At 40.4% G+C, this 17,997-nt stretch overlaps 3 protein-coding genes across 7 annotated transcripts; 1 reads left to right on the top strand and 2 right to left on the bottom strand.

Moving 5' to 3' along the window:
* Positions 1-333: 333 nt before the first annotated feature.
* LOC133848451 (protein Wnt-6) lies at positions 334-16,615 on the top strand. The gene is made up of 4 exons (XM_062284017.1): positions 334-2,072; positions 12,919-13,139; positions 15,306-15,790; positions 15,858-16,615. The coding sequence occupies exons 1-4, from the start codon at positions 2,011-2,013 to the stop codon at positions 16,317-16,319; spliced, it is 1,230 nt and encodes a 409-aa protein (XP_062140001.1). The 5' UTR covers positions 334-2,010; the 3' UTR covers positions 16,320-16,615.
* LOC133850565 (uncharacterized) lies at positions 9,208-10,050 on the bottom strand. Of its 2 annotated transcripts, none has more exons than XM_062286687.1 (4): positions 9,820-10,050; positions 9,650-9,765; positions 9,499-9,586; positions 9,208-9,444 (listed from the first exon to the last, which is right to left on the bottom strand). In XM_062286687.1, the coding sequence occupies exons 1-4, from the start codon at positions 9,920-9,922 to the stop codon at positions 9,320-9,322; spliced, it is 432 nt and encodes a 143-aa protein (XP_062142671.1). In that variant the 5' UTR covers positions 9,923-10,050; the 3' UTR covers positions 9,208-9,319. The 2 variants fall into 2 exon arrangements, with proteins under 2 accessions (XP_062142671.1, XP_062142672.1); XM_062286688.1 differs by having other exon boundaries at positions 9,208-9,425.
* Positions 10,348-11,222, bottom strand: LOC133850566 (uncharacterized). 4 transcript variants are annotated; one of them, XR_009895661.1, is made up of 4 exons: positions 10,978-11,222; positions 10,809-10,918; positions 10,648-10,738; positions 10,348-10,587 (listed from the first exon to the last, which is right to left on the bottom strand). XR_009895661.1 is itself a non-coding variant. In XM_062286689.1 (4 exons), the coding sequence occupies exons 1-4, from the start codon at positions 11,105-11,107 to the stop codon at positions 10,505-10,507; spliced, it is 420 nt and encodes a 139-aa protein (XP_062142673.1). In that variant the 5' UTR covers positions 11,108-11,220; the 3' UTR covers positions 10,348-10,504. The 4 variants fall into 4 exon arrangements, 1 of the variants encoding a protein (XP_062142673.1); XR_009895660.1 differs by having other exon boundaries at positions 10,648-10,754; positions 10,978-11,221; XR_009895659.1 differs by having other exon boundaries at positions 10,648-10,754; positions 10,809-10,924; positions 10,978-11,220.
* Positions 16,616-17,997: the final 1,382 nt, after the last annotated feature.

The raw sequence follows: 17,997 nt of genomic DNA, 5'->3' as shown, positions 1-17,997 counted from the left end.
CGCATGAGTGAAATAAATTTTCACGCTTCTAAACAGAGCGGCGAGAAGAACAAGAGCAAAAGCAAAAGCAACCGCAGCAGCAGCAGCGTCGGCGGCAGCTAAAGAGACTTTTTGACTGCGACAACAACAACAACAATAACAACAACAACAATAATCAGAGCAACATCAACAGAACGAAACGCGTCCGCGTCCGAGTCCATTCATAGCCTATAGCCGGCATTTTATTTTTTGTGTTGTGTTGTGTTGTGCTCCCGATGCCAAACGCAGACGCAGATCAGTCAAGAGTCGGAGCAGAGCCAGAAGCGTCGATCGTCGTCGACGTCGTCGTCGTCGTTGTAGTCGCAGTCGCAGTCCGGACGGAGACGTTGACGTAGTCGGGAGACCGAAGATCGCTGATCGCAGAACGGAGACGGAAGACACACAAACACACACACACTGTATTAGATGATTATTGCGAAGCGTTTTTCGCCAAACAAACACGAAAAGTGTGCGCCACTATTTTCAAATCCCGCAGAGCGTCGCGAGCTGTGGCCGGCAACGGAACAGAACACGAGAGTTTCAATACACCAAGCAACACAACACAGCAACAACAACAACAACAACAAAATACTTAACAAAAAACCCGAAATTCACAGCAAACAGTGCAACAACAGTCAAGCAACACCAGCAACAACAATAACAACAACAACGACAACAACAAGATCGCGAGTGTGTGTTCCCCGTGAGTTCGTCCAACATCGCGAGTGCGTCGCTTTTTGCTGCTTTTGTGCATTTTTGTCGGGTTCCCAGGGCCGAGGAGCATGGGAAAAACTGGCTAAGGATACGCTAAAACCAGCAAAAAGAACAAGAACCACAAAGTACGAAAAATAAAATACAAAAAAAAAACAAAAAAGGAAAGAAACACACACTAAAACAGTCTGAATGTGAAACTGGAAGCTGAGCTTCATCTTTTTAGCCAGAGACTGCGCTTTGATTAAGGCGCGCGTTTAATTTCATTTTTTACGCTACTCCAAGAAGAAGAACTTGGTACCCCACACGTCTCTCCCTCTGTGCAAAAAAATATACCTCCCTCCCTCGTGCTACCCTCCGTCGCCGATCGCCGATCACCGCGTCGTCCACGTCTGATCGTACATACGAATATATATATATATATGTATATATTTTTTGGATGGGGCTCCACCCTTCCAACTATTTTTCAACATTTTGCGCTTTGATTCGCTGTTTCACATTTTGGGCCCTGGCTGGCTAACTGTGGCCGATTCGCTCTTTTTTTTTGGCCTGGACAACACAACAACGGCAACAACGTCGTCGTGGCTGCCTCGACTCGGCTCCTTGGGCGCTGCTCAGTACGCCGCCAGCTTTCTCCGTGTGCGTACGAGATCACGCAGCAGCAACGTACTTATAAAATAAATAAATAATAATAATAATTATAATATAAAAAAGAAATAAATTATAAAAGTGAAAGAATCCGCGAGAGATCATCATCTTCATCGTCGTCGTCGCCATTAACTCGTTGTGATCTTTGTGATCGTCTCATGTTGATTGTTGATCGCGGTGGATCGTCGTCTTCGCGATGTGTGTGTTGTCGCCTGAATACGTCAAGTGCGCCTGTCTCACCTCCAGCTTCACTTTATGCTCACTTCACGCCACATCGAACTGAAAGTTAACTTAACTCAAACTCAAATTCAACTCAACGCTTGATTAATTCGCGCGTCAGAAACTGAAACTTTTGTTGGTTGATTTCGTCGGTGGGGTTTGTGGGGCTTTTTTTTTATTTTACTTTAATTTCGTTTTGCGAAATATTCAAATAAGCAAATCTCGTGCTCGCGCACTCTCATCGTGGCCGCAATAAAAAGCCTTTAACTACCTGCCCAAATACTGAAATAATATAACAACAACAACAATAGCAGCAGCTGCAAAACGCCAACTAAAACGTAAAACCAACAACAACAACATTCGAGAGACTGGGACACAATTGTTTGTTGCCGCTATTCGCGGCTTCGGACCGATATGCGGTTATTCATGGTAATTGCAATTTTAATATTTGCAATGCCAATGACGGGATTCGGCTGGTGAGTTAACAATTTGAGTCTTAATCATACAATCACAAGAAAAATGTAGTGTAAGATCAATAACCTTAAATATATATATTCTTAACAAATTCCTAACTTTTTTACGTGTTTAGCACTTAAAAAATTATAAATAGAATCCAAAAATATTTAATTTTTTTGCTTATTGATATTTTTGTCTAAAATGATTTTATTATTTTTTTATTCTTCCAAATCATTATATTTATGCTGCACAAATATAAATTTGAATGCCCCTAACAACAGTCCAGAATTGGATTCATTGTCTTAGCGGACTTGTATTTGTTCTAATATTTGTAAAAGGGAAGATGAGCTAATAAAAGATAAAATGGTTATTTCTGAATGATTCACCACACACAATATCATACATCACAAATTATTTGTTTAGCAAGTATGAATGAAACCCACAAGCAGTTTAATTATTTAACGATTAGGAGCACAAAATAAGTAAACTTGGCTATATGAATTTAGTAAATGATCTAATAAATATTTATATTACGATACTCGACCAAAACAATGGCAAAAGTACTCTCTGATTATACTTGAAGCCACTTTCCCAGGTCCCAACGACTTGAGATCAGTCTTATTTATATAGATTGGCAAGCGACAAACCCGTTCAAGTAAAATTTATGTTGCTGTGCGTTTATCGTTGCGTTGTGTTGCGTTTGCGTTGATTTCAATGCCAAAAAACCCATTACAAACGCTGCTCTACAGTGTGTCAGATCTCATCAATATATGAGCTTGAGAGATTGGCGTAACCGTTTCCGGTTTGGGGTATGGGTCGCTGACGACAACAAAAAAGCAAAATCGAACGAGAAAAGCATACATAGAAAAACGTTGCAATGCAATAAGTGGAAAATTGCAAGCGACATAAGTTCTACAGAGGTTTTGAGGTGAGTCAAAGCCAAAGCCAACAACAAAATTCGGGCAGAGCCAATCGAGCGGACGATGTCGTCTGCGAGGGACCTTCAAAATGTGACGTTTGATTTAGATTTAATTACATGGCAATTTTTGTAGGGGACGTGCAAAACGTGGCCAAAAATACGCAAAAACCCAAAATGCGAAAAAGTGCAGCCAAAATAAATAAAGAAATTGAAGAGACACCCCTCCACCACCACCACGGGAGGCGCTGCATTTGAATTTATGCGCGAAATTACAGGCCAAGATAAATAAAATAAAATAAAAAAAGCGCATGTTTGGGAACCGACATCAAATAGAATGAAAAGTGTCGCAAACGATGCAAACGCAGACAGGGGAGCAGAGGCGCATACATAAGTTATACACGCTGCCAAAAGTATTTGCCAGCAGCAAAGTGGCATCAATGAATCTGCTGCAACTGAAACAGCAAACAGCAAACAGCGAGGTAGAAAAATTGTCGCTGTCAGCGCCAACGAAATTTGCAATGTCTTGACTTTTGCCAGGCGCATTTGTCATCCGTTTTCCCTCACGACAAAGCATGAGCAGAAGGAGGAGGAGGAGGATGAACGGAGGAGCATTTCGTTGGGGGCAGATGCTTTCGTTTATTAGGGGGCGTGGCGTGGCAGGGTGGCGTAGGCGTCGCGTGGCGTAGACTGCATGACGGGTCCCCCAGCAAGCCAGCTAAAGCAGCAAGCAAAAGCAAACAGTTTTGCATTAATTTTATTTGAGTTTTGTGCAACTGGGCGAGGCAGCCGCAGTCGCTTTCGCAGTCGCAGTCGCCACCAAAAGAGGCCACCTGCAACATTAAAGATCAGAGGAGGGGCGGAAAACGAGAGAAAGAGTTGCCTCTATCGACTGGGGAGCGCATTAAATTCAATTGAAAGCTTTTGCAATAAATTAATTAAATAATTAGAGCTCAAGTTCAGTTTCGCGGGCTGTCGACGCGTTTGATGTCGCCCCCAATCATGATGATAATGATGATGACAATCATCTCGTTGCCACCAAATACACAAACAGACACACAAACAAAAAAAATCGCAATCGAACGAATGCGCCATTTTTACGCTTCATCTGTGCCGTTCAAGGGCGCCAGACTAAACCAGCGAATGCGCTGACAACAAGCGGTCCGTGACGACAGAGTGACGGACTGGCCAAAGCAAAATTAAAAGGGTGTTAGAGATGTTGGGGGAATCAATTAAAGGGGCCAACGATAAATCACCCAGATAGACTATAAAGTTGTTTGCATAATAGAGTTTACTTATTGATCAGCCGTTTATCATAGGATGTAAAATAATTTACAAAAAAAAGATGCAGTCGAGTGTATTCGATACCCATTTTCAATAAAAAACATATTCTACAAATATACCAAAAATATTCCTCACAACATAAATATACCGACTACTTATTTGGTATTTTGAAATAGTAATAGTAGTAATTCAAAATTTATCATAGAGTACTAAACATACCGTAATTAATTAATCCGATTGCCATTTTCAGGAATCATAAAAACTATAATTCTTATTGTCTGTACAAAATTTCAAGACTCTAGTACTGTCGATAAAAACGTTATCTCTATCTCTTATGGCCTTTGAGATCTAGGTGTTCATATGGACATGCCTATATCGATTCGGCTATTGATTTTAATCAAGAATATGTTATATATACTATATTCGGATGCATCTTTCTGCCTGTTACACATATTTCCTGCGGGTACAAAGTTATAATACCCTATGGGTAGTGGGTATAAATATTTATGATAAAATTTAAGAATATTTATTTGTTATATTTTAAATTCAAAAATTTATATTTGTATTTTTTTCTCATTCTCTGGGGTTTTGGAAAATAGACCAATAATCAACTCAATATTTCAGTATGTGTGTTGTTGTTTTCCAGCCGAATGCAGTTCATCAAATGATTATATTGCGATGCTAATCAATGAATTTTTTTGAGCAGACGCTCGATGTGCCGTTAAATGAATGGAAATTCCATTGGCCAGCAGCAGTCGAAACCAATTACAGAGAACTTACAACAAATTGCTGCAAATGCGCTTTGCTGATGAGTCTGGAATTTAATTAAAAACAGAAACATCCCCACATCGTTCGGTTGTGTCATAATGATGAAAATCGCAAAATTATGATCTATTCCTTACAATTTGATTTCAAATTAAATGAGCTCATTTCCGTCAACGAATCATTTGACATTTGCAGCAATGCTCTGATCTGCATCTATTTTGATAGCCGTTTCCTGTTTTTCATTCATTCATTCATTCGACACTTTGATTGGGAGGTTCTCATTCATTCAGAGGGTTCATTCATAGTATTTTTGTTTTTGGCACTCACAGCATGTGAAATGGCAATTAAAACCCGCCAGGCTTTAATGGGTTAAGCAGCACACACACATACACACTGAGAGACACAGTGTGTCAGTGGCACTTAGTCTCAAGCTGTGTGTTGGATGCGTTTGTTGTTCCAACATCGACTCGCTCTGGGAGGCAAGATCAACAACATTGCGCATACGCCGCGTGCTCGTTCTTGTTCTCATTTTCTCCCTCTCTCTCTCGCTCTCTCTGCCAATGCGTGTGTGTGTGTCAGTAGAGCAAAGCCATCCACAAAATTGGCACAGTTTATGAGCCACAAAAAAAAATACACCCCCAATATGATTAGGTTAGCCATACTACATGGGGCTAACAAGCGTACAAAACTCGGCTAATTGCCAAAATTTAATGCAGACGACTTGATTATGATGCCGTGAAGAGAGACTGACAGCCAAACCACCAGCGAGGGGCATCGACAACTTTCGTCACTTGGCAAACGCAGAACTGAGAAACGGATGGCTCTCAACAATAGTAGCTACTATTATTACGTTTGTAGTTACCCAACGAAAGTTGCAGCTGGGCTGCATTTGGCACGGGTTTCTAGTCGCTTTTACCTCGCAACCAACAACATTTTTAATTAAAAGTCATGCGATTTGTTTATTTTGTTAATTTGTCTTTGCGCCTCTTGTCACATTGTCAGTTGCGTGTCTCACTCGCTGCATCATAATTAAAACGCATGACCAAGAACAATTGAGACATGGGTCAAGTTGAAGGACTGCCATCTGACAAGCCAACAGAAGGGTCTAGGTCTAGGTGTAGGCCCTAACAATTCTTCTTGTCATCGAGCGAAAGAGTGTGAGAGTGACTCACAAGTGAGCAGAGAGAAAGGGGTTAAATATAAACACAGATAATCAAAGACAATTCAAGGAAGTGATTGAACTTTTAGAGAAAGATTGAAGCGACTTAAACTTGGGGAATCCTATGACCATTAAAAAACCACACAGATTCTCTCCGCTGTCATAAATATTTCATATATAAAATCTCACTCCCTGCTTTCAACGCTTTCAGCACACATTTATCTAATGTCACATAAATTTGTGGCATAGCTCAAAGGAAGCCCAGATTTCTCACAGAGCTTCACAGCCCAAGACTTGCAACAAAACTGGACATGGTCATGTCCACGTCAACGTTGCAACGGTGTGGCAACGCCTATTTGAGCTATAATTAAGTTAAACGTTGTCGCAATTTGCGCGCCAGCCACCAAAAGATTGATGTCGTCTTTGTCTTCGTCCACATCCATGGCTTTGCCTTGGACTTTGGGGTCCTGAAATTGTCGGCTGGATGTCAGATGTGTCGCCCATCTTCAGGTTTGCAGCTTGTTAAAAGACCTGACAACAAAGACAAAGGCCAAATAGTAAATATGCCTGAATTATTAGCTAGCCAGCCGGCAATTGGACATGCACATGCCCCAGAGCCTGGGAACATACGCGCTGCATTCCACAAGTGTCAAACAGGATGCACATTATCATTATTACCATCATTATCATCATAAGTTAAGCTGGCTTAAAAATGAACTTTTCTGTTCTTTTTTTTTTGGCTTGATGGCGGCGCTAACATGTTAATTTGCTAATTGCCAAATGACAAACACTTTGGAGCGGAGTGGAGCGAAGGTGCCAAAAAGCAGCGTGTCGCACGCTGAACGCCCACACACGATGTGGCTGCCACACCCATCATCAAAGCAAAAAAAAAATGAAAACCTGGTCTGGCTCTAAGTCATGTCAACACCTTTTAGGTGCAAGCTGCTGCTGTTAGCTGGCTAATCAATTGTCAACGCTGCCGCCCACATCAAACGCCAGCCTACCGCGTTCGCGTTCTCCTTAACGTTCCCTTCTATTCCCCGTCTCCCTACTCCCACTCCTTCGTTGCTTTGTCCAGTTCTCTGTGTATGTCTGAGTCTGTGTGTGTGTGCACAAGAGATCAGCACTTGCGCTGAGGCATTCTGTGGACAAATATTTGTGCGCGTAAATTGAAAACTGACCAGCCACAACAGCACTTGACTTGTCTTGGCCCAAACGGCGGATCGGCGGCCAGGCGGCCAACTGCAGATCGGAGCCGTAGTCGGAGTCGAAGTCGAAGTCGGAGAGCCAGCCAGCCATTCATTCACTTGTCACCGCTTTGTTTAAATAGTTTGCCACTCGCATGTTGACAAGTGGTTTAAGTCGTTGATTTGTTTACACTGCAATGCACTCAGTGGCGCAGTGGCAGCTGACACGGGGGTATGTGTGGCAGGGATGCCAACTGGCAACTGGCAACGGGCAACTGGCAACGTCGACAGCAACTCACGAAAATGAGTCAATCAATCGAAGTTGCATCCATTGTGACTGTCTATTTACATAGAAAACAAGGCGGAAAGTAAAAACGTTAATAGGACAACGACTTAAACATACTCTACTCTTACAATAAACCTCTTAATTATGCCATCAATAAGATGTGTATTAAGTAATCTCTTACAGCAAATTTAATGTAGTCTTTGCCACACTTAATCGACCAGTCGAGACGCCCTTGTGGCATTAGGGTATAGCACACAGCTGAGAGCACTGGACTGTGATCAGATTGGCGTGGCATGGGTTGGGTATGGGAAATTTCAACCACTTGTCAGTGGCTACCACCAAACCGGGCACTTTGATCAAAGAAAAAAATCACTGAAAATCCATTGAGGCCTATAACGACACCCGAACAACAAAAGCAACACAGCAACACAGCAACAGCAACAACATCAACACTAACACCAACAACTGCAATAGGGCACACTCTTGGATGTTGATGTTGGAGTCGCTTCTTTTCTTTCGTTTGTGTGAAAGCAAAATAAAGATACGTCGCGGCCAAGTGTTGCCAGTTGCCAGTTGCCAGTTTGCCAGTTGCCTGGACTGGGACCTGGGACTGGCAGACTGAAGTTGTTTTTTGCCGTTTCAAGTTGCCGACAGCAGCGCTGCTGGCGTCGCTGCTGCTGCCTCAGTTGCTGCCTCGACTTCTGCTGCTGCTGTTGTTGCTGCCAAGCAAACTTCAACTTCAAAAACCAAAAAGTGTCGAACGGACGGGGAACGGACGACGACGGCGACGACTGCGAGAGTCCGCCACATCTTGGCATCGGCAGCATCATCGTCATATCATCGGCCTCGGCTATTTTCCGCTTAACCAAAAACTCCCCGTGTTTGCTGTTGTTGCTCTTGTTGTTGTTGCTGTTGTTGTTGTTGTTGCTGGCTGCTGGCAACTTGTGTGGTTACGCGCTCTGCACGCTTGAAAGGTGTTTGAGTTGGAGTTCTTTAGATCTCTCCAGTCATCTGCGCATCGACTTCGAGATCCGAATCATTGCGATCTCATCATCATCATCTTAATCATCATCATCACCATCACCATCATCGTTCGCCAGTGAACTTCAATTGTTTTTTAGTTCGCCTTATTGTTGTTGCTTTCGTTGTTGCTGTTTACAAGCGCGTCTATCATTTATGCTCTTGCTGTTTGACTTTTGGCGGTCTCACATATTGGTTGAGTTGTTGCTGAGGTGTGCGAGTGCGAGTGCGAGTTTGTGTGTTGTGTGTGTGTATGTTTGCTCTATTTGTTTTCTAAAGATTTCGTAGCTATTAAGTTGTCATAATCTCTTAGCTCGCATCGAGATCGAGTGATCGCCACAGGGCCACAACAACCAAAGTAACAAACCAACACTGAAAGAGACCATGACAGAGAGAGAGATAGAGAGGCACCGAAGCAAGGGCATGGCCACCAGGTGGCCAGAGTGCGATCCAGGTGGGCAAATTGGAGCATCGAGAAATATTTTGAATTGGAAATGGGATGGTATAATAAAAAAAAAATGGATTCAATTATTGTTGGTTTCAAATGTATTAGCATTGAGACAAATTTCACTGAAATTTTTACTAGAATATTTCATATAAATGCAAAATAATTACATAATTTCACAATCTTGCTTGTCTTCATATGACACTCAACAATTCGTTAGTAGATTTCGAAAATATTGCAAATTTTGGTACTCACGCCTCACACAAAACACAGATATCTGCAAGCGAGCACCGTAAAGAGAAATTGAAGTACTGAAAAATAGAATAAAAACTAATTTAATACGAATATTTCATTAAAAATAAAACTCTTATAAATCACTCTTACTTATCATATACACTAGAACGGAATTCACAGTCACAATTGGCATTACAAAGCTTAATATAAATCCAGGTATATATATATACTTTAAACTCTAGTCAGAAAAATTAGAATATAAGGAAACTTTTCATAGTTAGAAACAGTATTCAAAACTTACTTTTAAGACACCTATTAGCATCAAGATACCCGACATAAAATGTACCATTGACAAACCAACAAGCATCAAGTGATAGATACGTTTGTATTTCAATTTTTCTATATCCCATTGAATAACTGGGATAAAAATTAAAGATCAAAGCAAACAAATTTATCACATATTTTACTTACTACTTAGTGTACCCAGGATAATTAGCAGAACCACACCATGGACAATTGTCCAAATACTAAAGAATATAGCCTGACGTCGCAGCGTAAAACCGGCGCATTCCATGTTAAGTTTAGATAACGAAGTAGGTCAGGAATAAATTTCTGACAGTACAATATTAATTTCATTCTCGATTTACACGGACTATAATTTCATTTTCTTTTTAATCAATTCAATCGCACCAATATCGATTTTGGGACGAATGATATACGAAAATGTTGCCAAGTTTTATAGATATTTAGTTTTTGATGGATCTAAACTAGTTCAATATTGTAGTTAATGAGCTGAACTAAGCGAATCTTTTTCTGATTTATAACGAAGCAATAAAAAAACTCAACTGTTCTAAATTAATCAGATAATTTTTATTACGTAGAAACTTGCGATCGTGTATGTCATGTTTACTTTCTAAGATTGATTATTAAAATCATCATATACCAAATTTAATTTTAAATATATTGAATGTTTTTAGACTCAAAAATACAAAAAAAAGGTACTGTCTAATACAATTTAATTGCAAATGCAAAATAATCAGACCAAGTGGAATTTCCATTTATGAAGCAATCGTGAAAATTACACTAGGTTTGATAAGTTACTTATAAAAAGTTTATGTATTATTATTTAGCAAAAATTTGTCAAATTTTCAAAAATTTATGCAGGGTCTACGGCGTTTTGATTTCGTTTCATTGTAGCACTATATCTCACTGCGAATACTATGAAGACAACTTGACAGACTGAAAACAATAAAAAAGTCCATAATAATCAGTGTGATATTCAATTTCAAATCAACATACTAATCAAATACACCAACGGATAATTATGTAGAGCTCCCAGAGGAAATAATGTACTCAGAGCGACACTAAACAAAAATTGATTCTTTAAATTCTGTTCCGAGATATTGCTGCGAATAAGAAGAACCGAAGCATTTGATAACGTGATGTGATTCAACACTTACTGACAGAAAACTTAATAGCATAATAATCCCGGCAGCCACATGGATTACAGATAACAGAAAGCAAAAGCCCTTATACAGATTAGCTTTGCAAGGTTCATCGTATTTGCATTCTGTAACTAGATTTTTAAATAAATATGTCTTTTCCTGTGGACCAATTCTAATGACTTACATGCTGAATACCCAAAGCCACCGAAAAAAATTATGGAATGTAAAATAGTCCAAGCACAGAATATCTTAATTTTAGTTCGAAGACTGCAGCAAAGCTGATCCAGCCAAACCAATGATTGACAATTGCACATAATGATTTCGATCTATCAAATTTATTAGAATCAACTCTTAAAAGTGGATTTTCATAAAAATTTTGTATAAAAGAGATAGAATATTTTTATAGAATCACAGTGTACTGAGTGTTTAATAATAGTTAATATTATCAGAGACACTTGAGAACCCCATAAGAAAAAGGTTAATAGGCTTGCCCAATATCAAGATATTGTTCTTTAACCAAAGGTAGATAAGCGCCGTGATATCCAATGCAAACTCGATGACCAATTTTATGGGATTGGCTTGTTTCTTATCAGTTAACAGTTTTTTGTAATCGATGAATAACGACTTGACTGTGATTTCGAAGTCAGCTAGTTGACTGAGTCAGCTGTTATAGAGCGTTGCGAATTGCTAAAAATAACACAAATTCCATGTAAATACCCATAGACATGAGAAGTGTGAGGTGGAAGCGGAGATGGTCAGACTGACACAAATCAAGTAAAACTATGGCCGCACATCAATCACAAAAACCTGAGACTTTGCTCAGTGTGGCAGTAGCCACATTGGGGCCCAATAAAATGCCAGGGATGCCATTATTTACCTCGCACTCTCCGTCCCCGAAAATCATAAACTTGCACTAAACACACTCGTAGTACGTACTTTAACAGAGAATTGTGCAAAGTTCACGAGCGAAGCAAATTTCACGCGAATGTGCAATGTGAAGAGCGAGCAGAGCAAGCGAAAAATGTAAAGAAATACATATGGAGATGTATGTACATAAAGTATAACAATAACAACAAAAATGCGAACGAAAAACAATTGAGCTATTAAAAAGTCATAAATCTGAAATGGAAAAACATAAATCAGCGCCAAAGGCGCGCACACAAAAACAATTTAAACGCCGCCGCCACCGCCCAGTGGCTCGACACACACACACACACTCTCAAATACTATATACAATATATAGAGATGTAGTGGTGGGGAAGTGGGGGTCAACTTAAATCCGAACCCGAACCCCTGGGCAATCGATAATTTGCCCTGGAGCAACGCATGCTCAACGGCTGATGTTGCAGTTGCAGTTGCAGTTGCTGCTGTCGCTGCTGCTGTTGCTGCACCCACATTGTACGCTGGCAATAATAATTATTAATTTTCCAGCTAAATTAAATTTTAACGCTGCAGCTGAAATGAAAACGAAAATTGCATCGATTGAGAAAATTGCTAAAAAGTCAAGTGGGTGTTGCAAGCAACAGTCTCTCTGCAAGCGTGTGTGTGTGTGAGTGTGTGTGTGCTGTGTGTATTTACGTAGTGGCAAATTTTATTGAGCTCCGCCGCGTTGCTTTTGCTTTTAATAATAAACAAAACAATTGGCAACTCTGTGGCATTGTGTGAGTGTCTCTGCTGGAAGTATGTGTGTTTGAAAAGAGAGTACAATGTGTGTCGATGCATGCCACATTAAGCGCTGCGCCATATTGCGTATACGCCGCATCGGCTGCGCCAACTGAGAATATTTAGTTCAACTGCCGAGAACCATTTAGACGCCGTGTTTTCCTTTTTCAATGCAAATAAACGAAACACTGTTTGCTGCTCTTTGACTTGGCTGCACCACAGCATAAATAAATGCAACTATTTTGAATGCACTTATCCGCTGAGTGAAGCGTCTACTTCCACATTTCGGGCGCCAAGCAGCTGCTAAACAACACGCTATGTCAATACGACAAGCATAATAAATAAATCAATGGTGTTAAGCGTTGCAGCAATTAAGGAAATCAAATGTATTTTTAAGATTTTTTTTATTTATAGAATATTTGCAGACTCACGACTTTAATCAAATTCTTGCATTTAATTCTAGGGCCGAGGGCACAAATATATTACTCGATCCAAATCTAATGTGCAAAAAGACACGTCGTCTACGTGGCAAACTGGCCGAAATCTGCCGCCACGATTCGGCGCTGCTCAAAGAGATCATCAATGGGATTAATCTGGGATTCCGCGAATGCGAATTTCAATTTCGTAATCGCCGCTGGAACTGCACAGTGCTGCGCAAGAGCATGAGGAAAATTTTAATGCGCGGTAAGTGCGACTAAAGACCAAATGTATCTACTGCAAGTAGAAACAGATACCTGCTCTACCTACTTACTACTATATATGCATATGCTTCACATTAACCAACAACAACTACAACACCACCAACAACGACAGTGACAACGACAGCAACAACTACATTAACTGACGACAAAGGCCAAACGGCGCTGCTTTATTATGCAGCTCAACTTGGCAGCCTGTCAACACTTTGCTGACTCAGACCGAGAGGCAACTGCGATCAGTGTTGTCACTTTAGCGATAAAAAGTTCAAATTAAGATAATATAAAATCGAAAAATAGTTTGGCTTAACACCGAATTTGTATTTTAGTTATGGAAATCGCATTTAAATATTACACTAAATTTGGAAGTACAAATAAAATTAATAAGTTCATTATTTGTTTGACCATTTTAACAATTTTAGCGAATTATTTGCTCTCATTGATTATTTTATATAAGATTATACATATTCTTTAAACTCCATACTGTCCTATTATTTTGATGTGGACCTTACAAGAGAAACGTATTTGGCTTAGGATTTGAAAAATTGCCAGAAATCCTGGTGAGAACAAACACCAGCAAAACTTGAACAACTCTGAGAGGGACTCGCAAATGAACACCAGCTGGAACTGCCTTGCACTGCTGCCTAATTACAGCTAAAGTTGCAGCGTCTTCGTGGCTGGCAAAAAAAATATAAAAACCCCAATGGCAAAGGCCCAAGTCCAAGCCCAAAGGCAAACTGTCAGGCGGCAGGCGACCGCATCATCCATCAAATTGCATAATAAAAATGTTGCGCCCGCTGATGAATAGCGCCTGAAATGAGCCTACAAAGCTGTCAATTTTAATAAATTATTGCCCGAAATGGTCAAAGGTATAGCCCCAGTGCTCAGCTCCTTGCTGCTGTTGTGTTTGCCCCTCAATCTGCACTTAATGACAACAATGCGCAAACAAAACACATACCAAATTATGTGCAATAAATTCCACACACACATGGTGCACACTTCACACACACTTTTGTGGATTAAAAGTGCGGCCCTGTCACTTGTCAAGCTGTCAGTTATTGAGGAAGATCTGGCAAAGAGAGAGTGAGAGAGAAAGAGAGAGAGCGGGTGGAAGAGGGAAGGAGAGACTTCCAACAGCTGTCTTTCGTCTCCAAGGCAAGGCTGTGCTGGCCATGTAATGATGCCCTTCCATTTTTGGGGTGGTGACTGTCCACAAAACCAAAAAAGACGAATCACCTGTCCCAGCTCAATCTACACTTCCTTCTCACCATTCAGTTCTCACCATTCTGAACATTGGACACAACTCGCTCGCATTACGAGCGCATGCAAATCGTTGCGATTACAAGTGCGATTTTCGATTTCATTAAAACGTGACTGCAGAGTGCAGTGTCGATGTCGATGTCGATGACAGGGCAAACTTGGAGTCATTCGTTACTGATTTGCATAGAGTTCGAGCACAATCAGCGATCGTTTATCGTGGCAATAATAAATCATTTTGTCACCTAAGCTGGCAAATTGACATCAATCATGCGACGACGCGTGTTGACAACAGCTAATCACCATCGATTATACATAAATCGATATCGATATTGCCATCGGCATCAGCATCGCCATCGCCATCTCCGGACAGATAATCCGCTCATTTTAAAACCCTACTCTAAGTCAATTGTCAATTAATGGCCATGCTTTATGGACTACTTACAGGCCAATAGCTGTAAATGTAAATATCACTTAAGTTTACAAACTGGTTTACGTGATAATTAACAGCTAAATGGACTGTAAATACTTAAGCTCAAGTTAAATCCCAGAGTTAATTGCTTGCAAAAAGTTTCTGTAATCTCAGAGTTGGTGCAAAACTTGAAAATTTTAATTTTTATCGAAGTGTTTGTCAAAAACTGATTCCATTTTAACTATGTAGAAGAATATTAATAGAAAACATATCGACTCATTTACGATAAACTATTATTTTACCAGATGAGAACAACTTTGCATTTGAAACTGAACTAAACTTAACGTTCTTCATTCGATCACTTTGCAACAATTGGACGATATATTAAAATGTGTATTTCAATTCCTGAATTATCCATTACAATATTAAAGTATTGTATTTATGTATTTATTTTCTCTAATTAAATCTCTTTTCTAACTTCCTCAGACTCCAGAGAAGCGGGCTTTGTGAATGCCATCACAGCAGCGGGCGTCACCTATGCGGTAACCAAGGCTTGCAACATGGGGCAGTTAGTCGAGTGCTCCTGCGATAAATCGCACATGCGCCGCAATGGCGGACAACCCCAAATGGTGAATGCGGCAACCGCCGAGGAGGCGTTGGAGCGACAACAGCTGCGCCAACAGTTGCCACCGCAACGTGCTGACAACGAGAACAGCCAAAATAACAGCAACATGACGGACATCATGCTGGGCAGGCAACGCAATAGAAATAGGCCAGGTGGTCGGCGAGGGCGACGCAAGTTCTGGGACAACATCAAGTTCCCACAGGGCGAATGGGAGTGGGGTGGCTGCAGTGACAATGTTAACTTTGGGCTGCGACATTCGCGTGCCTTTCTCGATGCCAAGCAACGACAGCGTCGCAGCGATCTCGGCACCTTGGTCAAACTGCACAACAATAATGCCGGACGATTGGTAAGCAGCAGCAGCATTTAACAGCTAAGTCAAGCCTCACTTTCAATACACAATTATACGTTCTTAGGCTATACGCGATTCAATGCGATTGGAGTGCAAATGTCATGGCTTGTCCGGATCGTGCACGGTGAAAACCTGTTGGCTAAAGATGCCGCCATTTCGTGAGATATCGGCACGACTGCTCGACAGATACGATGGGGCACGCAAGGTGGCGCTACGTAATGATGGCAACAGTTTCATGCCCGAGACGCCGCACACGAAGCCTGCAAACAAATATCAACTGGTCTATGCGGATGATTCGGCAGACTTTTGCACGGCGAACCCAAAGACTGGGGCATTGGGCACACAGGACAGGGAATGCAATGCCACGTCGACGGGTCCAGATGGTTGCGATCATTTGTGCTGCAGTCGAGGGTATAAGCATCGTGTGGTCACCGAATGGACCAACTGCAATTGTGTCTTTAAATGGTGCTGTGAGGTGACGTGTAAGAAGTGCAAGGAGCATCGTGCGGTTAACACCTGTCTCTAGATGAGGTGCGGGGTCGTTGGGTTTGGGTTCGGCATAGTCATGAACATTATTTAAAAGCTTTCCATTTCGCGTGATAAACAACAGTTTAAAAACACACAACGTTTTGCTGCAGTCCATTTTTTAAGTATTAACTAACACTAGTAAAACAGGGTAAAACACATACACATACATACACAAAACAAAAATACAAAAATCAAGTTGATTTTAGCCCGGCTTTAGGTCGTTCTAGTTGTAAATAAGTATCATCCGTAGTATGAACCATGTAAGCTTGTAAATAGTTGTAATAAAAAGAAGAAAAAGAACACTCGAAACTTTTTATTGTTTCCACAGCTACCGATAGACAGCTTGATATAGCAGTTAGTTTGTATGTTTTCAATTAATTGCAACAAATTGAATATCAAACAGGTAAAATGAAATTAAATAATCTTTGACTTTATGCTAAACGGAAATGTATCTCAATCGCTTTGCCCATTGATTGAAATCTGCATAAATGATTAAACGTAATTTAATGAAGACAACAGCAAAAACCGATTGAGAAACAAGTTCAGCCAGCAACCATAACTATAGCTGTGTAGCTGTATCTCTATCTGTGCCTGCAGCCATTCACGAGTAAGTATTGTCAACTATAAGTGGCGCGTATCTGTAGCTGTAGCTGTATCTGTATCTGGCAAATACAGCTAGAGTGGAGCTCAATGACTTTCCCATAAATTAACACAATTTTATTGTTGTCGACACGAGATAAAAATCTACAGAAATTTGCCTAAACAGCAACAAAACTGAAACCGAAAATCGCATTCGAACAAAACTGAAAATTGATTTGCCTTTGTGCATAAATTATCATCGATTGTAGACTGTCGACAGTCGACAGTCGACTGCCGATTGTAGATCGTTGATTTGAATGCATAAATTAAAAAATCAAATAGATGTCGCTAAATGCATGTAATTAAAACTATCATACAACGATTTTATGAAATAATCCCCAACAGAAGCCAATGACTCGTATTCAAAACGTAAACAACTTTTAATAAATTCACGATTTGAGTGATTTGAATGACTTCTATCAAAGAGTAGTTAATGAATTTTCATTTTGTATTAACAATAGTTAATGCTGTTAAACCATCGCAACTTCAAGTGTATTTAGTCGAGTTGTTGTTCAGCTTAATAGTGTTACAATTAATAGCCAAACCATAATTCAATCTCAAACTAAAGCGATTTTTAAGTAGAGCAACTAATTAGACTGCTATTGATAAGAAACTCTACAACTCATGCATATGCAAAGTCTTCAACTCTATCGACTTCAAAACAATTTCAATTGGATTATCTGAGCTTAGCATTCTCGGCAACAATCTCAGCTTAGCTTTGATATTCGAGGAACGCAATGAAATGCCTCAAGCAGATGCCCAACATGCCCAAATTCCATTCCATTACCTACTCTGTCTACTGACTGGGCCAGGTCAATCTCAGAGAGAGACAGAAAGAGAGAGAGAGAGAGAGAGACCAACAAGAGAGGCAAGCCCATGCGACGATAAGATACAACAGCAACGGCAGCAGAAACATCAGCAGCATCTTTAGCTCTACAGCAACAACTAATTAACAATCGCATTCATTTTATTTATCGTACAAATGCAAACCGCTTGACTTCCAAAACTGTATCTGCATGCATTTATATAAAGGCTCG

This window comes from Drosophila sulfurigaster, chromosome 2L (genome assembly GCF_023558435.1).
Source record: "Drosophila sulfurigaster albostrigata strain 15112-1811.04 chromosome 2L, ASM2355843v2, whole genome shotgun sequence".
Taxonomy (NCBI): domain Eukaryota; kingdom Metazoa; phylum Arthropoda; class Insecta; order Diptera; family Drosophilidae; genus Drosophila; species Drosophila sulfurigaster.
Note: the sequence above shows the minus strand (reverse complement) of the source record. Positions and strands in the feature narration are given on the sequence as shown.